We start from the raw sequence: 25894 nt of genomic DNA, 5'->3' as shown, positions 1-25894 counted from the left end.
GAGATATTTAACTTGCTCAGAATTTGGAAGTGAGATTTACAAAGCAAACTCCGGAGACAATGGCGCCATTCCATTCTTCCTTTTGACTAAAGTTCGCCAGTAGGAACTAGTGAATGCTGCTGCAGATTCAATTCTTACTGGCTTTAGAGCTCAGTTACGCGCAGCAGAGTTGCATCTTTAAATCATCTTACTTATGAAAAGAGTTACAACAGCACGGGGGCTATTCTGTCTCATGCCACTGCTGGAAGGTTCCTAGATTTCTACCTCTGTCTCTGTTGCACAGACCCTGCCCGTATCTGTAGAGGCTGAAGTCATCTGCAGCTCTGCTATGTATCTTCATCTCCGCTATGCATCTTCATCTCCTGACAGTGGCAAGTAGACCAGCCTCCATTTTTCTCCAAATGATTTAGTTGTGTTGCCCCTTTACTCTCTGTCTGTAAAACGGATATAAGTTCCTTGGAGGAAAATAAGAGGGAGAACTTGAGAATTAATCTAAGAATGGCCAGGCAACAGGAGTGAAACATCCCTGTAAAAGAATGAAATGAGGATTTTGAGGAAAAATTGGGCACGTTTAATTTGTCTGTGCCCAAAGAAACAGAAATGTAAGATTGAGATCAGGTGCAAAGTGAATGGGAACAAAGCTTAAGTGTTTTTAGTGTCTTTAGTGTTAAAGAAAATATTGATTACAGCCAACATTCAAACATTCCAAAAACTTAATGGAAAATTTGTTTTGCCGTTAGGCTTAACACTGTAGTGAGCTGCAAATTTCTACAATGACATTTATAAGGAATTTATTTACTATCTAGATAGGCATAAAAGATTTTTACACCATGTTTTGCTGAGTAACACAGTTTAGATAACTTACCTTTTCAAAAAAATTGTAAAATTGTGTGTGTTCTGCTAGAGAAAGACAAAGTATGGTTTTCAGAAATGTTCTGTCCCATTAACTCTGACAATGCCTACTTGTCAGAGGTCCTAAAGGGCAGGCATCTGGAATCAGTAGCTTAATATTTGACCTACCTCAACATAGATGGTCCTTTGAAGATCAAGTATGAGGTTTGGTTTTGTGGGGGTTTTGTTACCGTTGTTTTTTTTTCTTGTTTTCTTCTTTGCCCTCTTTAAAAAACCGAAGAGTTCATGACTGGGCAACCAGCGGAATAGAGAAGAACCTTGTTCTTCCGAATTCTTTGGAATGATATTTTCATGCAGGTTAATAAAAGCATTTATTCTATGATCTTTACCACACTATCAGTATTTACAAGGTCACACTACAACTCTTTGATAGCCAAAAATGCAATTCTTTCTGTGACAGCTGGGTTATTTCCTATATATTACTTCCCATTTTACTTGCATGACAGGTGTAAGTTAGCAAAGATTTTTGCTCTTAAAATCATCAGATAATGCAAACAAATATTGCTAGAAGTAGCATGTAGTTCTATTTGCAGAATCCACTATGTGTTAAGTAAGAATGATAGTGATTAACAACATAAAGTCAACGGTGTGCACGAAAAGCAGGATTAGGGTTGCATCTACAAAAACACTTACTGCATTTAGTTATTGCTTGAATATGCAACAATGAGGTTTTCTTAATTTATTTTTATATTGTTAGAATTTTATTTCACCATACGGAATGAAAGGATGTGCTTAGCCTATCACACTTATTCATGTTAAAATGGGCTTTGAAGTTGGATTAGATAGAAATATATACACACAGATCTCATAAATACATACAAATACATTAAAATGAGATGTAATACATTATAAGCAAACATCATTTGTTATTGTTCACTACAGTTTATTAAAAACAGAAGTCATCTCACTGAAGCTGATTTCAAAGCATTATTCACTTAGATTGCTCCAGGAGAAGTCACAAATGACATGACATACTGAAGAGCAGACGCTAAATTAAGTTCTCTTTGGCTGACAAGTGTCACCATTTAATTCACTCCAAGTCCACCGACACTGACACATGTAAATTGTGTTTTAATAAAGATAAGACTTTCCACGCCCAGGAATATAGATGTTCCAGAAAAAAAAGAAAAAGAAGTGTGAGCACAAGTGGAAGGGTTAGATTCAGCTGTGAGAATACAGGTATGCACAGCCCGTAATATAAGGTGAGTCAGGGCATTCAACTACTATTTGGGCTGATTTATAGCCAGCAGCATACTAGTAATTTCAATCAACACGCAGTGGGAGCTGCAGGGGCCTAATACCCTTGAAAATGAGGCCTTGTATCTCCAGCTGATCACCTAGAAATGGAATTTGGTGGACCTTTCTATTCTCGCATTGTGTCTTATTTATTTTGTTCATACAATTTTCACGTAAAATTTGTAGCAGACAGCAATGTACTCTTTTGAAATAGCCAGCAAATGCCAGATCCTGAAATTTAACCATTAAATTCCAGTTATTTAGTAACATAGAAAGATATACTTCATTTTATATAAGTAATTAAAATTATGACACTTATATTTTCATAGGTCTACTTTTTGTCTCTCGCTGTGTTTGCAGACTGTAGAGCCCTTTCCCAAGTACTAGGCACAGTATTAAGTCAGTAAAACTCAGTGATCTGTAGGTGTTGCTCTGCCTCTAGATGCCCAGGTACGTGTTGTAGTTGCTTACCCCAAACTTCACAGAGTTGAGGCGGTAGGTGGGCTGGGAGATTGCGGCAGCGCACCTTGGCTAGGTGCACCAAGCTGGTGTGGCCACACAGAGTTCAGAAACAGCTTTAGGTACATCTGAAAATGATGTCATCCCATTTAACTAGCTTCTGTTGAGTGTTTGTTGTGATGGAATTAGAAAGTCAACATAGCATGGCTGCTTTCAACCAACTGATGATAGCTGTGCGCAACTGTGCATCTTGGTTGTGCTAATTTGCAGTGCTCATACGCAGTGACTGGTCCAGCCTGCAGAGAAGGATAATTATGTCTGGATCACATTGCTCGTGTTGTTTGGTCTTTTGCTGGCATAGCCTAATCATGGTTAATTACTGTTCTGCTAGTGTTTATGACACTGAATTGCTCAAGTAGATGACTTTTATCAGGGTTCTAGGCTTCCACCTTCAAGCCAACAGCCACACCAGCAGGTTAGAACAGGCAAGCTTTAGATTTGCTTTTCTACGTGTCACTGACATTGTGATGGGAGAAGAAAAATGCACTTGTTGAGGGATCCCAACTGGCCAGGTTTTGACTGCCACCTGTGCTCTGAGGTAAATCAGGCCCAAAGAAGCCAGTAAGGCAACCAACGTTTCATCAGGTATCTGAGCCATGTTGATCTTTCCCTCTGCTACCGCCTTCCTCATTCCCCCTCCAATTTCGTCCCTTCAGGCTCGTTTCCACGGATGATGTCCTGCGGGGTCAGGTGCACCCGTTCTTGCTACTGAGGCGAGGCCGAGCGCCGCGCACGGCCGGGGGCGGCCGAGGAACTCCACGCCCGTGGCCCGCGGGGGAGCGGGGGTGTCCACCCGGGGCAGGGCGGGCAGAAGCACAGGAAGGCCGGACATCCTGGCGCTGGCGGTGGGCTGCGTGGGTGGGGGGCACACCGACCGTTGGGACCGACCGTTGGGGGGGACCCGGGGTCGACCGTTAGGGCGCGCGCGCGGGGGCGGGGGCCAGGCGGGGGCGCGGGGGAAGGCGGCGCGTCCCGCCGTGACGTCACGGCGCCCCCGCAACCGGCCGCCGCCGCCGTCGCCTGACAAGCCTCCGCCGGGCGCGCGGGTGCGGGCAGCGCGAGCGGCGCGGGAAGGCGGCGGGACCCACCGCATCGCCCCGCGGCTCCCCTCGGCTCGGCTCCCCTCCGCTCCGCTCCGCTCGGCTCGGCTGCAGCGCGCCGCCCTCGCCATGTCGGTGGCCGGGCTGAAGAAGCAGTTCCACAAAGCCACTCAGGTACCACCACCGCCCCCCCGCCCCGCGCGTCGAGGGGTGTGTGCGTGGGGCCCACGCGTGGCTGCGCGGTGCGGTGGGGTGCGCGGTGCAGGGACGTGTCGTCGTCGTGTTCCCTCCCCGCGCCTTGGGCACGCAGGGGTGCGCGTAGTGCCGCGGGGTGCGAGGGGACGCCCGCGTGTGCTGCCGGGCGCGTGTCGCGCGTGGGTGCGCGCGGGTTTTCACTCCTGCGCACCAGCGTGCGGAATGGGCTTGCGCGGGTGTTGTGCGTGATGTGCGGTAGTGCACGGGGGTGCGTGCCTCTGTCCGCGACCCACGGGTGTGCGCGCTGCGCGAGTGGTTCGCAGGCTTGCGCCAGCGTGCGGGAGTCCGCCTGGTGCGTGAATGTGCGCGGCTGTGTGTGGCCCTGCACCGGTGTCCCCGGGTGTGCGGGGCTGCACGGTGCACGCGTGGGTAGGGCCAGGGCTTGCGGTCCGCCCGCATCTTTCCCGCCCACCCCCGCCGGCTCTGGCCGCGTTGCGGCAGGCGGGAAGGGGCTCCCGGGGTGCGGGAGCGGGTCCTGGTCTGCCCTCGCGGGGACAGAGTGGGCACGGAGGGGGCTTCGAGGCAGCGAGGGCGGGGGGGAGGGGGGGCGATGGGGCAAATACCGGCCGTGGGACTCGAGGCTTTTTCAGGGAGGGCTGTGCATCGTGTTTCCATCGGTGTTTGCTTAACCTGACTTTGTAAATCGACAACAAACATGCCTTTTTTTTTTTAAATTTTTTTCTTCCCCCCCCCCTCCCCCATTTGTTTGTTTTCAGCAGAGTACAGCTGAAATCTGAATAATGAAGTCCTGTTGCTGTAGGCATGGTGTGATATTGCAGGAAGGTCAGGGTGGATGTTTCACCAGTCTTCAAGTTGTTTCATAATACGAAATCTGTGTGTTATAGTCCGTAAGGGTGCAATTTCTGAATCAGGTTCTGAGTCAGCATGCTCTGGGGATAAATTGAAAAAGGTTTCATAGAAGTCAGGGGAATTTCTTTGGATTTAGAGATTTGAGACCAAGACCAGTGTAATGTGCTTTTTTTTTTTTTATTTGTATGTTTGCAACTAAATACAAAATTCCTGGTTATTTCCTACTAATGGCCGTTGCAGGCATCTTCAGGTAGCAGTCTTGGTCACTGTAAGCAGTCTGTAGGTGCAGGCATGCAAGATACAGCAGCTGTTCTGCTTTTCAACACCCGTGTTTTTCCCTTTTTCATCCGTCTCATCTTTTGCCTCGTCGTTTGTTGCACTATGGGGAAGTGTCCCTGAAAGAATGATCCCTAAGACAAGAAGTCATCCAAATTCTAATTCTCGGTGCCTTGCAGTTACACCAATACTTGTTACATCTCTGAATGCAATGGGATACGTCAAGTCCTGCACGGGCCCACGCAAGTGTTGGGTGACATTGTGTGTCACCTTTCATACCAGGTTGTGCTGCACCACTGGTAAAATAAGCTTCACAAGGAACCCGCCGTATTCGTGGCAGATGCGGTGAGAAGTGGTTAAGGGTGCCTGGGCCCTTCCTGCAGCACCCGACTGCTGCTGCTGCTGCTTGGTTATTTCTCCCTCTGCTACCTGCAGTGCCCAGGAATCATCACTGCTGCACCGGGTGCTGGTACTGAAAATAGGAATTACAGTGTCTGTGTCATATCCACATTTAAGAAGCAGGCAAGCTGAAGTTCACTGTTTAATAATAGAAGTCTCGGTTCTCCATTATTGTAAGTTAATGAGTATGCCTCTGCAGCAGCAGAGGTAAACATCTTTTTTGGAGGGAGCATGGTATGAAAGCTCCGTGCATGCTGTTCTGTCCTTCAGATGACACTCGCACACTGTCAGCAATACTGTCATTTAGAAGGAAGGAAGAGTTTTAGCTGGCTGGAACCAAAATATTAAGTTCCTGGTGCCAGATTTAGCAGCCTGACATCAGGGATTTTTGGGCCCAGCCTTGACATTCACAGATTGTTTGTATGCAGGCCATGAAGACACATTCATGTATGAGAATGACTCACAAGTAGGTTGCAAGACTGATCTGTTTATTGGCTTGTTTTCAGTGTGAGTGAGAAATCTAGGATTTAGTCGTGCTGACTTTACTCTAGGGAGTAATCCTTTTGACTATGGATTAATCCCCAGGTGAAATATGGATTGACATTGATGGTATGAATGAAGCTTCCCGGATAGGACCGACCAAATTGGAAGTTTTAAAAATTCTGAATTATTCCTTTGGTTCTTATTCACGTAAGAACTTGTGTATGATGTGCTGTCATAATAGAGTCCTAAATCATACCAGGAACAATTTCAAGATATTTCTCAGGTTGTTGTGTCCTTTAACCCAGTTAAGTATTGTGAAGTCTTGAAGTCTCTGGTTTAGTTTCTTTCTGTCTTTAATGGTATTATTCTTGTTGTAACATTAGTACCTCTTATACACAGAGAATTTATGATTATGACCATACAATACTATTAACAGAAAATGCAGATCCAGTTAGAAATATAAAGACTTGTGGCACAATTTAAATATTATAAAAAAGTTTTTCTTTCATCCAGAAGTCTGCTTTCCCTAGTGCACAACTTAAAATTATGTGACTTCCATGTCTGGATTGTTTTATGCAATGTGAGCATTTTGTTTTCATTCATCATTTTTTGACTTGTAAAATGTCAAACTAACCTGCATGAAATACTGCCGTTCTGTCTTTTACTAGAAGCCATGCTGAAGAACCTAATGGCTGTCCCATTTCAGAAAAACTTTAATGGTTTTACCTCTGTGCAGCATCATAAAGTTTAGAATAAGTAGTCCTGACTTTGTGAGTCTGGAAGCTGTGACATTCATGCAGAATTAAAAGATGTTAGACTGACAAGTATGGAGCAGGTTAGATTATTCATTTACTGCTATTACCCACAGAGCGCCTGGGAAGGAGAAGTAACACCATTTGAATGTTAACTGTGCTGCTGCAAATATGTCAGACATCCTGGAGCTAAGAAGATTGTACCAAAGAGCGTTTTTCCAGAAAACGGGCAACTAAGCGCTGTGCCACCAAATGGTCCCATTTTATTTAGGCATGCAAACTCCTCTGCTATTGGTGCTATGTCAGTGTGACTGAGAGACTATTGCTTCCTGCAGGTTTGAGTAGTTTTAAAACCACCAGAATAATTTTGGGTGATACAGATTTGACAGTCTGGGGCATTTGAACAGAGTTGTTTTAAAATAGCATGAGCTTTGTTTCCACATGACTGCATTCATTGCATAATATGGCTCTTGTGAGGCACAGTCAAAACTAAGCTTTCAGAAAGTAATAATTTCATAGGGAAAGAAATGAACAAAAAATGCAGGGGTTCCCCAGGGAACCACTGAATAAATGTGACTGGCATTTAAATAGCAGTCTGAATGCAGTGATTTGAACCAAAAAGCCTGGGGTATGATTTATTTTCTACCACTGTATTCTGCTTTTGTGATACAACATGATTTAATGTCTTTTAACACCAAGACAGAAGGCACTAGTTTATACAGTTTTATGGAGAAAGAGGTTTATTGCTAAAAGAAACAGATGAAGAAACAACTTCCACTGCACTCATGGTTGTCAGTAGCTTGTTACATGCCCTGACTTTTAGTTGGAAAGTACCATGCTTCCTTCTTTAACAAGGCAGCCTGTGAAGTGCACAGTAAGAGATTGACCTTATCGTTTAATAAGAAGCAAATGAGACTCCTGCTTTGCCATGCGATTGCCCATATAGCACAACATCCTGTGGGCTTCATCAGCATTCTGCATCGATCCAGGTCATTGACATAGGTTCACTTGCAAAAAAAGAGCACATTAGGGTTGAAGCAGGGTTTGAAAGCGTTGACAATCTGTTTTGAAAGTCCCCTGGACGAGTGTCTGCTTATTAGCAGATCCAGCAAACCTTTCTGAGTGCGTGCGTCATCATAAACTTGTGAACAGTTCCCTTGGAATTGATGGGAATATGAGTATGCTGTAAATTAATCTCCTTGTCAAACAATTTTTATATTGTGGTTCATCTAGCTGAATGTTTTTTAAATTCCTTGGTCATAAGCGTGTAAACTGTATTTCACTGGAATGGGTGAGGCAATCCTCCTTTATATGCAACACATTCGCTACACTTGCAAAACTCAACTGCAACTAACCAATTGTTACCATTTCTTTCATACTGATAGAGAATGTGGAGAGTGATAATGTTCATACCAGTATTTTCCTAAATCCCCATTAAGCCCCATATTCATAATATGTTCCTGACTGTCCCACAGTGTTGAGTGGGACCTGTGCGTGCTGCCTCCTCGGCTTTTCCAGTGAAAGCACCTCATCTGTCTTTTCCAGCTGTGACTGAAGCTGGGCTCACATTGGGTTTGCCTATCTCCTTCCATGTTTCCTCTCAGCCTTACCCAGCAAATTATGGTCAGTTCCCATGTATGTAGAGGTTTGTATGTGAGCTGGTCTGCAAAGTTGAACAGCAACGCATTTTTCCTAGCGTGGCTGCTGTACTTTGTGTTGCTAGTGTTGGACTTAAAAAATTCCCTCCTCCAGTGCTGTGGAAACTTGCAAGTTGGTGTGGAAGCTTCTGAGCAGGTGGAGGAAAAAGAGCAATTTGCAAAGTGATGTGGCTGTGAGGATGGTGCCCAAACTGGCTCTTAGAAGCCTCTCTTCAAGAGCTACGTACCACTCTCAGTCTGTTGATTTCTCTCTGTGCAGAGTGGAACATTTTGAGATCAAGGAAAGGGAGGAAATTTGTGATATGAGAATGAAGACTATTTTTAGAAAAAAATATTTACTTAGCTGAGGAGGGGATTATTTCCACAGCAGGTAGGGAAATTCCTTCTGTTTGTGCGCTCTAGCTTGATTGCCAGATACAGTATTCACATTTGGCACCATTCCCATCTGTCCTTTTATTGATGTTACATAATTGAAAGGGTGAAAAATTGACCTTAATCTTCAGTTGGATACTGTGTAACCCTTCTGAGTTGTTGATGGCTTAAACAGTCTGCTCCAGTTTCTAACCCTGTTTCTAAATCTAATTGAAAGAACTGCTGCTTTGTGTCTAAAAAAGATAATGGCTTGGGTTTTGGGTGGGATTTCTCAAGCATCTGTCACTGCAGTATCTTTCCACCTGATATATGCCATTTCCATTTTTATGTGTGTATGTATGTATATATAAAGCTGGAGCACTGATTGACACCCATCTGAAATTTTTCCCCCAGTGACCTTGTGGTGGCAAAGAATATCCGTGGATGCTGTGCTCAAAACACAGCCTGCATGAGATTTTTGTTTTACATCTTGACTTTCATCTTTACTGGAAGTATTACACAGCAAGGAAGAACTCGCTGCTCTTGGTCATTCATGCAAAACTGTGTCTTTAAGATTTAAATGTGGCCTCATGATTAGCATACTGATTGATAGCATGCTTCATAAAAGTGCTGAAGCAGCGTAAACAGGTTTAACCAAAGCAGATTCTGCAGAGGTTACTGTGCATAAGATTCTGTAGTTTTACGTAGCTGTCAAGTGCAAATGTGGGGCGGTGCTGGGGTGGTTTTACACATTTGTTGTGGAGGATGGAGAGTCGAGGAGCTTGAACGCTGACTGTCATGACCCAGTAGTGTGCCAATGAAATCGTTGATTTTTAAAAGCTGAAGAGGAGGGTAGGAGTTAAAAATCTGCTTTGCAGGCCACAAGGAGCTGTTGCCACTTTGTGAGAACATCTGAAGAGAAATTGTAAATGGACAGCATTTGGTGGGAAGTGCCCTGATGAAGCAGGCCCATGGTCCTCTTCTAGTGAAAAAGTCTGTGGTACCATCAGGGACAGCTGAAGCTTCCTTCTCTCCTGGAACTAAAAAGTCTTGTTTTGTGCTGCTTTCTGGCAACTTCTGTGACTCTGGCTCTCAATTCTTCTCACTTAGTGGTCCCTGATGGACAACGGTGGTGCTGATCCTCTCTTGAATATATGGAAGTATGAGATGAAAGAAAGCTGAACTACAGCATGGTATTATTGTGATGATCTTTGCCACAGCAGAATTACGTAGCCTTCAGTGCTTATCTGATCCTGCAATCTTGCAGACAAAATAGTAGCGTTTTTCAAACTTGAGGTCAAGGCACATGTCGCAGGAATCCATCCAACCTGTCATAGAAGTGATAGGAATTAAAATAACTTTTTTTTTTCTCCTGAAGCTAACGTTTTTCACAGGGTTTCCCTTTATGGAGGCCCTATAGATCTGCATGGGAGAAAATAAAAAAACACAAAGTGGCTGTTTGAAGTTCAGCATAATTTCAGTTTGTCTGTGATGGAAACCACTGTGTCAGACCTGGACAGAATGATTCATGGATATGTAGTTGTAATTGATATAATACTGATGATGCTCTTGCGCCCATGATGAAGGCCATATCTATATAACTAGATAATATTTTTTTAAAAATATCCTATTATGTAGACTGTTGTGTTAAGAAATTCCATTAGTGTTGTGCAGTAACACTAAGGACACAATTTATTTTCCATTTTAAAGTATCCTTGAGCACTGGACATCACTTCTGCTTCTGTGGGGAAGACTGCCATCGCAACAAAATAGGGTGATAACAGCACATGTTCCAAAAGAGATGAAGGTTTGGGTTTTTTTCCCTAGAAAGAAAATTCTCTTGAAAAGTATTCTTGATTTCATCTTTCATGACTTTCAGTAGACTAACAGGACTTCCTCTTTTAAGCAGCACTAGCCAATTAGATATTTTTGCTGACTTCTTTTGCAGTCTGTACAATTTTCAGCCTTCAAAATATGTGCCAAAAATTCCTTTTCAAGCAAAATCAATCTAGATGCAGCAAACGAGTTAATAATTCATAAGGTATAAATGTCAAAAATAGTGTTTGTCTTTCTAGATGAGTCACTTAGAATTTGTCTGTCTTGGACTGGATAATCTAAGGACTGAATTTAAAGTGCTGCAATTTTACAAGTATAACTCTACAATGGATGGATTTCTTTCTGCCACTAGAAGAACAGTGTTTCAACTTAATTGATTTTATTTGGAAGGGGATCTGAGGACAGCAGACTAAGACCCATCCTTCCGTTTGAAAGAGAGTGTTTGCGCAGAACTGGCCAAGGCATTAGAGATGACCAGTTAGTGTACTTTTCTCAACTAACTCACCAATTGAATTTGTGTTTTTCTAGAAATGCTCCATTTGGCATCGAAACAGAGTTAGTTAAACCTGGGTCTTGCTCCAGTTGAAGTGAAAGGAGATTTCAGTACTTAGGAGCACCTTCTACTTGAGTTTTCTGTTGGTTGCTTCATCCCATTTCCTGCATTGGCCAGGAACGGGTGGAATTTGATTTTACTTTCCACTGTTATGAAAGGAACTAAACCAGAGCTGAGGCATGAGGAAAGGTCAACAACATGCAAATGTGTTTAGGAACCAAAACGTTTGAATGTGAAGGGGTTCCTTGACATGCAGAATAACCACACGTTTACATGGTTTACTGATTAGACTCCATCATCCAAGGAGCTTTCCACTAGCATTAACAAACAGAAGTTTGTCTCTCAGGAAGGATGGATATATCTTACGGTACCTGTATTTTTTATCATCTAGACTTGGTTTTTAAAATGTGACCATGTTGCTATGGGGCTGGTGGGGAAATCTCCTTCCTTGTCCACAAAAGCGTGTACCTGCACCTTGCCATATATGAGGCAAATCCACCACTGTCAGAAATGGATATGACTGTTGCAGGCAGTAGTCATAATATGCCATGCATCTTGCCTGTCTTAAGTCTAAACAGATAAAATGTGAGTTTCTGGAAGAGAGGAAGACTTAATTGCTGAAAACAGAGGCAAACTTAGATAAATAATGTAGGTCTTTAACTTTTTTATGCAGAAAAATATTTTTTTCTCAGTCAGTTTTGTCTGGTTTGTTTCACCTATGTAAACTGCTATAAAAAGGGCACATGGCAGAGAAAGTTAAGCTTTGCATGGTAGGAACGGGATTCTCTTACTAAAGTAAGAGCCACAAAGACCTGATATCAAAATATACATAACTTCTTTTCTTTGTTTTGCATTGTTGTAATTCAAAATAATTTAAGGCAGGGTGATTTGGAACTTGTAATTTTCACAGATGTCACATCCCTCCTCAAAGGTCTGGATTCACATGTTTCAGAATGGCTGCATTGTGATGACCAAAAAACCTGTAAGGCTTGAAATCATCTGTAGAGCTTTTGCTGTTCTCTGGAGGACATTTTGGTTTTTATTTAACTGTAAATATGGGTGGGAAAATACCCAAAAAGTACCGAGGATGAAAGAGTGGGGAGGTCCTCATCAGGAATCCTTGAAAATTGAACAGAGGTAAATACTGTGCTCCAGTATGTATGGATAACGCTGAGTAGAGGCAGAAGAAATGTCAGGCATCGGTGAGTGAAGCCAGCACTTGCTGCTTCCTGCTTCATTAGCCTACCGTGTCCAGGATCCTTAGTTCCTGATCTGGATACTGCGATACTGTGTATTGTTCCAGCCAAGGAGAAAGGATGACCAGTGTTCCCAAAACACATACAGCCTAAATAACACCAATGGGTCAAAGAGGTCAGCGTGGATTTTACGGTGTCCATCAGTATATGTGGAATCAAATGTGACTAAGGAGGAGAAAAGCCATCATTGTTTCTAAGATGACAACCCCATCTGTTGCAGATTTCCTGTCTTATGGGGAGAAAGAATAAGGAAAAGGAAATACTCCTCTGCTGCTCTGATTTAGCGATAGTCTTTCAACAAAACTGCTTTCCATGACTCAGGTGCTTATTCCTTCGCCTGGGGAGAGTTTGCTGTTCTGAGCTGGCTGGTTGGAGTTTTATGTTTTGCACGTGAAAAGTTTCCCCAGCGCTGACTGCCAAAGGTTCTGATAGGTTTTGATCAGCAAAGTGCCTGCTTCAAATCGTTGACTCATTCAAACAGTTCGGTGAAGTTCAAAACTGTCCTGGTCAGAGGCTGAGCTATGCATTAGCATGTTCCTGGGGCTCTGCAGCGCCAAGTCTTTGCTGGGCCTGAGGTGCTCTCAGTGACTGAAAGTACCTGGCTAGGTTGCAAAGGCAAAATGTAGTAACAGATTACTACCTATACGGATGTATGGCTTTTCATGATTGAAGACAAGATTGTCCCAGTTTGTCCTGCTTCTCTGTAACCCTGATGTAGGAGGAAGGCTCTGTTACTTTAATGGGAGAAAGCATTGGTGCAGGTAAGAATTTTAGTACATCTGTAGAAAAGGATCTGTCCTTCTGCTCTGTGCTCCTCAGTGCTTAGCATAAGTGACTAAATTATATATCCTCCTTCCCCACGTCACTGTTAATCTCTGGACATACACATGTTTGTGGTGCTTAAGGACTAGAAAGCCTCAGGTCTGTCAGCTGTGGTTTTGGCTGTTGGGTTTCTTCATGCACATCCTGGATGTATTGGCCAAGAAAGCAGCTGAGCATGCTTGGGTTGAGTTTCTGCCTGGGGCCTACTGGTACCACTGCAGAATCAATTTTAATAATAAAGTAAGTTCCTGGGATAAAACCAAATTGAATGTGGCTGGACTTGAATTTGAAAATATCTGCCAAACTATAGGAGAAAATTCAGCGATGTCTAAGGTCTCTCATGTCTTTTGCTGTAGTTTTGGCTCTGGTAGGGTAATTGGTGATTTACTCCTCTCATTTTGAGAGTAAGACCACTTCCCAAATCACACATTAAAATCAGCTATATGAGATTTCTAGCAACTTTTATAAAAAGCAGGCAGTCTTCCCAAGCAGATTTGGAAGGTACTCTAGAGACATGCAGACATGGTACTGTTATATCTTGTTCACTTGCATTCTGTGGAGGACTTTTTCTCTCTCTTGCTGCACAGCACATTGGAGCAAGAGAGATTTGAAAATTTAATGAAGCTGCAATAAAGCAGACTATTCTAGTTCCATATTTTTCTCATTTGTGTTTGCAGATTAACGACACTTGTGTCCAGGGAAACTTCTTCATCTACAAGAACTTAAGCAGATTCACTGCTGTGGAGTTTTTTTTTCCCCCTGATTTCCTCCTGATATTTCTTTCAAACCTTTGTAAAATATTATCACTGAGAATTGTATTTCCTTTAAAAGCTATATTCATTTTCTTGCAATAAAATTAAATTTAAGAAGGTAAATTAAGCATCTGGGGGAGAAGCCATTCTTATCAAATGAGCTTTCTATTAAAGAATGAAGACCAGATCATGAGTATGAGCAGCAGCTCAGTGGACAGGTGAGCCAGAGGCAAAACATGCTTGAATCTTACGGCTTTTGAGGGCATGTGAAGGAGCAGGTAGCAGAGAGCCAGCAAGAAGGAAGAGTCGGACCAGGTGTTGACTTTGCATGCTGTGTTTTAGGAATTTTACTAGCACTACACTGAGGGCTTAACAGAGAAGCATGCGAGGAAGATGATGAGTCTTGTATTGTTTTTTTGATATTCCCTAATGTAACGTCATGCAAGTAGTCGTGGTAGGACAGCACGCTGTGACTGTATCGCTGTCAGAAATCAGCAGTTGATTGTGGTGTCAATTTTCTGACGTACAGTCTCCTCTGTTGCTCTTGAGAGTGACTGGGTTTGTGGTTACAGATTTAGGATGTTCAATGTTGGAACTTAGTGGCGTGAATAACCATGGATCAGCTAATGCCAACTTGCTCTAAGTATTCTCATGTGAGAACTGAGAGTCCTTTGAAGTGTTGTTGCCCCATTTTTGCTTGCCTTGGAGGTACATATTGCTTGCCATCTCCTGTACGTTGAAGAAGGAGGTAATAGCCATTTCTGGCTGCCCTGTGCTAAGCTATGGGGAAGCCTTGAGGGAAAGATACAGGAACTCAGTCCTATCCTATCAAAGATAAATCTGTCTCCCTGACAAAAAAGCCCAAGGATGAGTGGGAGGTGGGAAAAAATAAGAAAAAAAGAAATCAAAGCATATTTGCAGCAAGGAAACATCCTGCCGTAGCCCTCCCTAGCCTGTGCTAACAGGGAAGACTGCAGTGCACTCTTCTGCAACCATTTCTCTTTCTGCACGTCTGCCACAAAAGGACCATGAGGGAGGAAAAAGTGACTTTTGCCTCTTTTTCTGTGCCATCCTTTGACATCTGAGGAATTTCTGGCAGGGTTTGTGGACCTAGTTTCCTCTGTACCGTCTCAATGTCACCAAGGAGCTGGGACTTAAGAAATTAATTAATTGTGACTATGATTGTGACTCCTCAGCTCCAGTGAAATAATGTGTTTGGTTTGCAGGCTGGAAAGGTTGGCGTTTGTTCTGATACCTTATTTATTCTTAAATAACCACGGTGCTGTCATTAACATGACATCCTCTAAATTATAAAACATCGTAGGGTGGCTCTTAATTCTTAAATGTAATATTTAAAAGGTAGATAAATCGTTTCACAAAAGCAGAACATGTTCTGGTAATATCAAATGTCTTGCAAGCAAGCAATGCATAACCAAGACTTTCAAAAAATTTCCCAGAATTTTCTCTCCTACTGAGAGTTGATGCAAATTAATAACAGAGGTGACCTGGTTGTTGACAGGAGACATTCACTAATGTATATGCTTTTACTCAGCAGCAAGAAAACATTCTGCAGACTAAATTCTGCTGATTTGGGGTATTTTGCTTATTTATTTTATTTTAAGTGTTCAGAGGTCATTTTTAACGAAGCATTTTCTTTTTTCTTTTTTTAAATGAAGTGTTTTTGCAGCATATAATCCCAAACATTAAGAAACCATTACAGAATCAAGATGTTTTAAAAATTAATAATGCTGTCTCCTTTTCTTCCGTTCTGAATTTTCTTGACTTCAGGGTTTACATTTTCAGTTCTTTTAAGGGTAAAAGCTAATGTTTTGTTATAACTGTATGATTGTAAGACTTAAGAATTTTGAAGGGAAGACAGCACAGAGCAGGGGACAGATGACAGCCATTGCAAAGACCTGGCAATAATTGCTCTGAGCCATTTTGTCTCTTTACAACATAACTCCTGTGGGAGCTGTTCCAGTTTAAAATGTGTGCAAGATCTTTGACGGGTGCATGGTCATGCCACTTCCTCTTGCTGTCTTTCAGGTTGAGTGACGTAGCATCTAACCTGAACTTCGGAGACTACATCTATGTTGGAGAGTCACACAGTGCAAAAGGCATGGGTCTGTACAACAAAACAGTTGCTGCAGAGGATGCAGTGTCCCCCAGTGGAGGCTTATGATAGTTTGATTTTGGACTAACTCTAGTTCCGGTCCTGTGGACTAAATGCCTGCTAGTGGTTGAAGCATGGCAGATGAGCTCTTTGAGAGAAATTTCTGCTCCAGTTTCATTCAAAAGGAATCCAGTTCACATGCTACAAGACTGCTCTACAGTCTAAAACATAGTGGAATAAGTGGGGAAGACCATGAGATTTATTTTAAAAAGTTAACTCCTGATTTGTACTGAAATGCTGGTGCACCTGCAATCTGGAAAAGGTACTTGGTAGTTGCTAAGCATTTATCTTTTCAATTTATTTGCACTACTTAAAATACTTTCACAAGCCAAATTCTTGTGAAAACTGCAGGAAATAATCCAAATCCAGGAGGGCTTTTCTATGTCATATGAATATTTAAAGTCTTGTTTTTACACAGCTGTGAAAAGCTCTTGCTTCAGCTGATGGGTTGACTTGAGTTTTAAATTTAGTAAATTGCTTGGCTACTACTAATTTCCTTTGCAAGCAAGGGTGCAGGTAGATAAAAGAAGAAAAGTAACATCATCCACAGGGAAAGGAAATCATAGATTTATGGACAGAGGGGGCTGTATTTTAAGGAACAGTGTAATAGTGAACAGATGCAGCAGAGCAGGTTTCTTTACCTTCAACGCATTTTGAAGAACTGGATTGTATCTTCTGAGGCACATACCTACATGGGGGCGGTTACAGAGCCGTGATACACTAAGTGGCCATTGACTCCCCTAGAGCAGTGTGCCTCACTGTGGTCTCTGGTGCTCTGGGTAACACTGCTGTCTTGCCATGGAGGAATATCATCTTCAGCAGATCTGAGGTACGGGGTACCACACTACAGCACCAATTGTTTAGATCACCAAGGTTTGGATCATGCAAACCCAGGAGGCTGGTGAGGAACCACTTCTGTGCTCTGTTGTGAGTTCTGATATCTGCCTTAGTTGGCCTAAGTGAAGGATCCTTCACCACTCCTTTTCTGCACACCCAGATAAAAGCTGGGCCATAGATATTCCTAGTTACTAAGGGATCCCCACTGGCAGTACAAGCTTTGCTGTGAATTTGTCTTCCTGTTTTGCATCACTTTTATCTCACCAATATTCCAAAGCTGTGACACTGAAAAAACAGCTGCAAAGTAGTGAGGAAACTCTGTGAATTCTTGATCTCTTGGTATGCCAAGAAGGATGGCTATTGTAAATGTGGCCCTGAGGGCAAATGTCTATTTATGCTGTTTTTTATTGCTGTTACATATGTCCTTGTGTCCTTGTTTATCTCTGATGGGAACCTTTGCTCTCATGCAACCAGAGCCGAGTGAGTAGAGTGGAGTATGATCTTGTATTGTGCTGCTCTTGCTGCAGAGGGTGCTGTTTAATTCCTGACTTGCTAAATTGCCCAAGTGTAGAGTGCTGGTAAGTCATCGTACTGCCATATTCTGTCACTGCCTGTCTCTTGTCAGTGATTTGAAATATGTTGTTCTACAGCTATGCTTTTCAGACAGAGATAGGCCTACTAGTTCTCCGTGAGATTCCAGGTGACATTTTGGCATTGATCAAGTATTCAGTGGGGCTAGAATCTACACTCAATAGGCAAAGCTCCTTGTAAGAACTGGAACATCTTAGGCGAGTGTAGGAAGTCCCTGGACTCTGCATCCCTCTGAAGAGTCAAGAGCATCATGCCTCTTGGTGTCTGGAGGCTTAATCTTTCCAGATACTTCCAGTCAAGCAATGCACTTCATCAGAGCCATATGGCATGAATTTTAACTGTCTTCCTGTCATGGTTTGGGCTGGACTGGCCATGAAACAAACAACAGGTGCTCTCCCTGACCTTGGCAAACTAGTGCACTTCGACTTCAGATAGACTATGCATTCCCTGGGGACCTTTTCCACAACGTCAACCACCCCACATCGGGGGTCAGCCCAAGCCCTCCTTAACCCCTTACCTCGAACCAGGACACTTCCCATCCTTCATTTGCACTGCAGATAATTTGTTGTGTGTGGTAGGAGAAAGATGAGGACATCCTGTACATTTATGTTATTTTTAATCTTTAATTTATTTGTAAAGTTGAAGATTTAGATGAAGGGCGTTTACTTCAGTCACAACAACCCCAAGCAACACAACAGGCTTGGGGAAGAGTGGCTGTAGAGCTGCCCAGCAGAAAAGGACCTGGGGGTGCTGCTGGACGGCCAGCTTAACATGAGCCAGCAGTGTGCTCAGGTGGCCAAGAACTCCAATGGCATTCTGGCTTGTCTCAGGAATAGCGTGGCCAGCAGGAGTAAGGAAGTGATCGTGCCTCTGTACTCGGCACTGGTGAGGCCTCACCTCGAGTACTGTGTTCAGTTCTGGGCCCCTCTGCACAAGAGGGACATTGAAGTGCTGGAGCGTGTCTGGAGGAGAGCTACCAGGCTGGGGAGGGGTCTGGAGACCAGGTCATATGAGGAGAGGCTGAGGGAGCTGGGCATGTTTAGCTTGGAGAAGAGGAGGCTGAGGGGAGACGTCATTGCCCTCTACAACTACCTGAAAGGAGGTTGGAGAGAGGTGGGTGTTGGCCTCTTCTCCCTAGTAAATAATGACAGGACCAGAGGAAATGGTCTGAAGTTGTGGCAGGGGAGGTTTAGATTAGGTGTTAGGAAGCATTACTTTACTGAAAGAGTGGTCAGGCACTGGAACAGCCTGCCCAGGGAGGTGGTTGAGTCACCATCCCTAGAGGTATTTAAGAAACGTCTAGATGTGGCACTTCAGGGCATGCTCTAGTGGCAGAGATTGTAGGTTGTTTGGTTGGACTCAATGATCTTAAGGGTCCTTTCCAACCATGAAGATTCTATGATTCTATACTTGGAGAGATAAATTTTCTGCATTGAGCCTGAGTTGATCATAATTCGTCGTCATTTTAAAATTTGGGCTGTCTGGCTACACTTTCCCAAAGTTCTCACAAAAGCTTGACAAATTGTAATAAACACCATTTCCCATGAATAATACTTTAATCCATCAAGGAATTTATAGTTTAATGAATGTATGTAGTGAGAACCATTCTCTATTTAAACAGATTGGCGTACCTCCTATTTAATCATAGGTGGTACTCAAGACATGGAGGTTAAAGGTTTTTCCACAGGGATGCTCCCTGAATTTGCTTTTCTGTGTGGACTTTCTTAACTTGCTAAACATATAGGTGGAGCAGACATAGCCCTGAGATGTACAAATGTGACTTTCAGGTTTAAAAACAGTGAAAAAGAGCACTGTAGGGTGTCTTCTATTTTATCGATAGAAAAAAAAAAGCTACATGTCAGCTAGCGTGCAAAAGTGTGCTCTTGGTGAAAAAGTGGGAGATGCCTCAGAGCACCCCTATGTATGTCTGTCGGATGTAGGGCTTGGAGAAACCCTAGGTAGTCAGGCTGTGGTTTTACAGAAGAAATGGGTCCTTGGTATGTAACTTTTTGTGCCCATTTTGCCCTGCACTATCAGGAGGACTGTGACCACTCACAGAAATGAAGTTGTGGGAGGACAATGGGATATTTCTTCTATGTCTACTCTGGCTGTGGGGATTCAAGTGCAGAAGCCCTGTTGCTTATATGGGAGTGAAGCAGTGCCAGTCTGTGCAATTTTAACCATTGTACCTGGTCACAGGTATATTGTTCCTGATCTTTGAAACTGGAGTTGTGGACTTCAAAAGGTTTGAAAGATCGCTGGTGAGAGAGCAGTTTGAACAAAGTTAGTATTGTATTGTTTTGACCATGCAGTTGTTGGGAGCCTTTTCTTTTTTGGTCATGAATCGTGTTAAAAATTTGAAGAAGATAAAATTATTTTTAATGTCAGAACTTAATGCATCCAACGTCTAAATGGTACCCTACAAATAATTTTGAGAACAAAAAAAAAGCTGAAATTCATGAGAAAAAATCAATTGTTACTTTTTTATCTTTTTTAACACACCATCACCCTTCAACACTACAGAAGAAATTAAAGCAAAAAAAATAATTTAAAAACCCAATAACAGTTTGCTACTGTTCCCCAAAAGGATTAAAAAGATATACTTCTACTGCTAATTCCCCAAATAGCATTAGAGCCATGCTGTTTTCTTGATCTGTTATCTTTCATATCTGTGCTCTTTAGAGACAGATTTTATTGAGTTTTAATTGTGTGGCTTTTTTGCTTTCATTGAGACATGAGAATAGAATGGTATGGTCATGCTAATAAAATACGTAGGTAGCTAATACTTTCCATGGACCAGTTAGGTATCTTGTGTTTGATTTAGCCTGTGTTTGCTTATGATGACACTGACTCCCAGAGCTCAGTGTGCATTGAAGCCTGAACATATTGATGAGTGGAGTGAAGAAACCATTAACAATGCTCTAATTCCTTTTCTTTATGTGATGGGACATTTGTATCCCTGTAATAAGATGATAAAGTGTATAGGAGTAACTGCAGCAAATACAGTTTTACTATATATCTCATTATATGTTGCTCTCGTTCTCTAGTGTCATTGTGATCTCTGCAGTCTTGCTTGGCAGAGGCATGTGGATGTCAAAATTTTCAAGACTATGTGGATCTTTGAAGTTTTCAGAAAGCCCTTTTTATTTCAGAGTGCATTCACATATAGTGGATAAATTTATTTTTTTTAAAAAACTTTCTAAATCAGATGTGAGCTTTGTGGTGTACTTTACTGTCATGCTGCAGAAAGGATTCTTATCTGTACTTATGCAAATAGTCTTCCTGAGAGCTTTGTTCCTTCTGTTTACTTGCGTTTCCTAGGGTTATTAATGACTTTCTGCACATAAGACTTAATGGCATCACTGAGCAGCATTGCAGGTGATCTTGGTTCTTTAATATGTACTAACCACTTGCAAAGAATTGTCAAGCAGTGGACCTCAACCTGAATAACTTGTGTTGTATTTTTTCAGTGGAGTGTTCAAGGGACCTGCACACAGCAGAGGTCCAGGAGAGCGTGTGTCTATGTAACAACACAGAGATTGCTTTGCCCTCAGACTGCTATAAGCTGATGCTGCAAATAACTGTAAGGATAGGCATATCCCAGTGGCATTCTACATACACACCCAGTCCTCTATCTGCGTCCTTGCTGCTATGAGGACAAAAGCAGACAAAACCATAGAGTGACAGACACTTCCTTTATACACCTTCCCAGACACTTCCATACTGTATGCAACACTAACTTGGTATGCAGAGTTTTGCTGCTTGATTGTTTCAGTGGCATCATGAAAAGTAGCTGTGCCACTGAGACGAACCCAGCTTTACCTATTTTCAGATGCCTTGGCAGTTTGCTGCTTCTGGGGTGATGCTGTATGTGGCAATTATTCATCCTCTGTTCTGGTCCTGGTCCTCTCTCAGGACCAGGATGCTCTTAGGAGCCATATAAATACATAACTTGTACTTGCTTTTTTACACTACAAATGTGTTTGTTTTTATACCAGTTCTTCTGCCCACATAACCCTTATCTTCCCTGCTAATTTCACCTCCGCGTGCTCTGTGGAAAGGTCTGTGAGTCACTCTCTGCTTCTCTGCATTTGGAGGTGGATTTAAAATTCTTGAATCCAATTAGAGTCTCCCCATAGACATGCAAGCCTTTTTCATTTGATGTTCCTCTGCTTTACTTGTCCTTGTGGAACTAGCAGTGAAATTACTGCAATGCATCCCCTATTCACAGATCTGTATATGATTATGTATCAAGCACTCCCAGTCATGAGGATGTGCGCTCAGACAAAGGAGATACGTGCTTTTGTGTATGTATCCATTTTTTTCACATGTCAGTGTAGGCAATAATTTAGACATACACATCCTACCTCTGGTAATCTGCAGTACCTCTTTGGGCCAACTTTGTAATGAAATGGTAGGTCAGAGAAAATGACAAGCTACTGCTACCATCTGGCCAGTGCAAAATATCTAAAAATGATGCTTCAGTTGTATATGTCTCTGCTGCAAACACAAACAAAAGGGCAAAATGTGTATACTAGCAGAAATATGTATACTAGCGAGTTTTTTGGAGCAGACTTAAGCAGAGCATTATCCTGGTACAAATTAAGGGATGAAAGTGGCTTCTGAAGTGGTGATTAATATTTTATGTTGCATATCCAAGTTGCAAATTATGGTAGTTTAATGAGACAAGCAATACTATTTTGATATATAGCATAGTCAGCTGTGAACGTTTAAAAATCATGAGGTGGGCTTATAAGAGGCTGAAACTAAAAGCATGAGTTTAAAAAAAAATACTTCTGGACTGGTTTTGTATTGTTCTTGGTTTGATGCTTTGGGTGTTCATGTTTCCAAACCTTCCAAAAGTGCAGGGGCCAAATGCTTACTTTAACAGTCCATGAAGTAGACATTTTCAAGTAAACATTCTTCTCCAAGTTCTGTAGCTTTTAGGAAAATACTAAATACAATTGCAAGTAATAAAAGCTCAGAAATTTCAAAATCAGTAAAGTGTTTTCCCCTATGGAGTAAACGTAGTATATGGCCTTTTCTTTCCATTGTTGGTCTTGGGATAGTATCTTTCCCAACAAGTGGCCTCAACCACTCCTTGTAAGTCTTGCCCTCGAGACCTTTCACCATCTTGGTTGCCCTCCTCTTCACACACTCTAGTAGTTTGATGTCCTCTTTATACTGAGGCACCCAAAACTGCATAGAGTACTTGAGGTGGGGCCACACCAGTGCAGTGTAGAGTGGAACAATCACTTCCCTCCACCGGCTTGTGATGTTGTGCTGGTAGCACCCCAGGATACGGTTGGCCCTTTTGGCTGCCAGGGCACACCGTTGACTCATATTCAGCTTGCCGTCAACCCAGCCCCCCAGATCTCTTTCTGAAAGGCTGCTCTCCAGCCTATCACCCACAGTTTGTATGTGTAACCATGATTACTCTGTCCCAGATGCAGAATCCTGCACTTGCTGCTGTTAAATTTCTTGCAGTTGGTGGTTGCCCAGCTCTCCAGTCTATCCAGATCTCTCTGTAAGGCATCTCTACCTTTGAGGGAGTTCACAACTCCTCATAATTTAGTATCATCAACAGACTTACTTAATGTACATTTAATTACTGTGTCCAGATCATTTATAAAAACATTGAAGAGCATGGGCCCTAAAATTGAGCCCTGGGGAATCCCACTGATTACTAGCCGCCAGCCTGATGTGACCCCATGTACTATAACTCTTTGAGCCTGATCCGTCAGCCAGTTGCTTAACCAACATATTATGGATTTGTCTGGCTGTGTGCCGGACATTTTGTCCATGAGGATACTGTGAGAGAAGGTATTAAATTCACGGATAATGGATGCTTTAATTAAGTACTACATATCCTTTCTATTGCATACTATGTTTTAATTATTTATGTTCACAACAGCAGAGCATGAAACTTCTTTAACCAATCCTTAAGACTGTCAAGAAAATTATTCTTGAGTCCCCTATAAAGTTTGCTTTAAGTCTCATCTCCTCCAGTTCTAGTTTGTGAATTGTTTTCCCGTATATAAAACTGCAGAGATGACTCACCTGCGCTGGGTGATATTTTGACCTCAATGGAGTAGTTTTATAAAAACCACAGGATTGAAAATCTTTTCTTCTGTACTGAGAAGAGGGAGTCAGGTCCAGATAAATTTAACAGAATGAGCTCTGCATGTCAGAGACTCTGCCTCTAGGGTGTTGTTCAGTGGCAGTGGGAAGGGAAGGCTCTAGCTCAAGAAGGATCTAAATACTAGTATACAACCCTGGGAAATACCCAGGATCACTGTATTAACAATACCATTGTGATTAAAGCCACTATGAAGCCTGTATAAGTAAAACAAACTGTAGAAGAAAAAATTGTTTTGCTGCTTCTGTGCAAACACTTTTTTTTGGGAGAGGTCTGGAAGTCATGAGACAAGTCAGATCCCAGCCAACACTTGGAGAGGTGTGTCAGGGCAAGCACGCAGTGTAGATCTGCCTGAAAAGGAAGGACAGGAAGGTGGTCATGTAGTTTCACTCACGCTGGCCAAAGAGCCTGAAGCAATAATGAGTTATGGCTAGCTTGGGAGATAGACCAGGGTGCAGAAGGCTGCTCAAGGTTACTGGGTCTGCATGTGTTTTGGAGATCAACCCAGATCCTTGAAGGACGCAGGGCCTGGTCTTCAGGCTCTGTGCAGGTGATGATAATGTCATGCTTCCTGAACTATTCAGTTATGCTTTCAAATTTTTCATCTAGGCTCAAGGTTTTGATTTCAGGCTAGGAAGACAGATTTTGATATGTTGAAGTAAACAGGAGCTTCTGAGGTAGATATTTACACATAACATATCAAACATTTTTGTATAGGTAATTTCTGTAGCTTAATTCCAACTACAGAACATGCATGGAAATTTTTAAGCTCTTAAAATCCTAGTGTTTATTATTACTTTATTGTAATATATTGTAGAATTTTGTTCTGCATGTTTTGGAAAAGAAAATAGATTATTTCTCCACTTCAGTTTCTGCCCAGTGATTTTCTTTGAACTTGAGTTCTCAAATAAGTGGTTCTTCCTTGAGCTGCTTGTGACATGTTGAAGAATACTCAAAACACAAATACTTTAAAATTTTATTGAGGACATGAAATAATTATCCAGTGATGATGCCAACTACTGTGGTGGTAGTGGGAACACTTTCTGTGATTCTGAGGTATGAGGTAAATCAAACTGAGAGGGTCATGGCATCTTCTTTTACTTAGTAAACAATAATTGAACAACAGTTAAAGCTCAGTTAGGCTTGTGATATATTTAGAGCACAAATATATGCTTGGGAATAAGTATTCTCTATATGACTAAATGAAATAGAAGTAGATATATGTTGCTTTGTATCTTGCAATACACTCCTCTCTTACTGTTTTTCCTCCCTGATCCTCACTGATAAGTTCCAAATCCAGTGTTTCTTCTTTTTGCTGGTGAGGCCACTGTCTGATTTGTCCTGTGGAGATGGTTCTTGCTAATATCTAATCACATGATACAGGAGTAATGCTTTAACACCAGCTATAAAGTGGGGCAATTTTTGCTGAGAACTACACATTTTCACAAAATTTTAGTCAAGTGTTGATAGACTGCAACTTGGGCTGTAGAGGACGTAGACAGAAAGTCCTTATAAGCATTTCATTGGGGCACAGAAGTTTCAGTTTGCATTTGCAATCATTTTTTAAGTCAACGTTTCATTGGTTGTCTGCTGCTCTTTCTTAGGCAGCTTCAGTTTGTTAAAGTAGAACAGGTTATTCAGAAGTGAAAGGGTCTGAAAGCAAGACAGGCATCTAGTCACACTGCAAACCACAGCCTACTTGTAAGCAAGTAGGGTATAGCTTTGTAAAAGCAAGGGAGCTTACCTCATGAGGATTTCTGTCCTTCCTTGCATAATAGCAGAGAGGATTACATCCTCTCGGCCTTTCCCTGCAGTGTTGATGCTGCCTTAGTCAGCAAAGTCAGTTTTGATTCAGACAGCTAAGTGAGGGACCCCTGAGCATCAGCAGAATTACTGTTGGGGAAAAAAAAGGAGAAGGCTTCGGTGGAGTATTACTCTGGAAAAAAACTGTCCAGGAGACAAAAACAGGTTGGACATGAGCACAACAATGAGGATTAGTGGGTAAGACTGGTAGATGCAGGCTCACTGGCATTTTAAACCAAAAATAAGAGTATTTATTATCCTTCTCAGGACCTCCTGTGGAGGGTCTCTAGTTGTGCAAATATGAGAACTGGGGATTTAATTTTCCTAAAAAAGGGATATAGAGTAAGTCCTTTCATATAAATAATGGCTTTTTTATAGGAACAGAAAAAAAGACCTCTTGAAAATTTCAGTTTCCATTGCAAGCTGACTAAAAAGATAAAT

General features: G+C 42.3%; 1 protein-coding gene across 1 annotated transcript in view; it reads left to right on the top strand.

Annotated features, from left to right (window-relative positions):
- Window positions 1–3625: 3625 nt before the first annotated feature.
- Window positions 3626–25894, top strand: part of SH3GL2 (SH3 domain containing GRB2 like 2, endophilin A1) — a 99476-nt gene continuing 77207 nt past the window's right edge. The window contains exon 1 of the mRNA XM_063321450.1: window positions 3626–3881. Coding sequence (XP_063177520.1) covers window positions 3837–3881 — 45 coding nt within the window. The 5' untranslated portion in view covers window positions 3626–3836. The remainder of the gene's footprint in view (window positions 3882–25894) is intronic.

This window comes from Chroicocephalus ridibundus, chromosome Z (assembly GCF_963924245.1).
Source record: "Chroicocephalus ridibundus chromosome Z, bChrRid1.1, whole genome shotgun sequence".
Lineage (NCBI taxonomy): Eukaryota > Metazoa > Chordata > Aves > Charadriiformes > Laridae > Chroicocephalus > Chroicocephalus ridibundus.
Note: the sequence above shows the minus strand (reverse complement) of the source record. Positions and strands in the feature narration are given on the sequence as shown.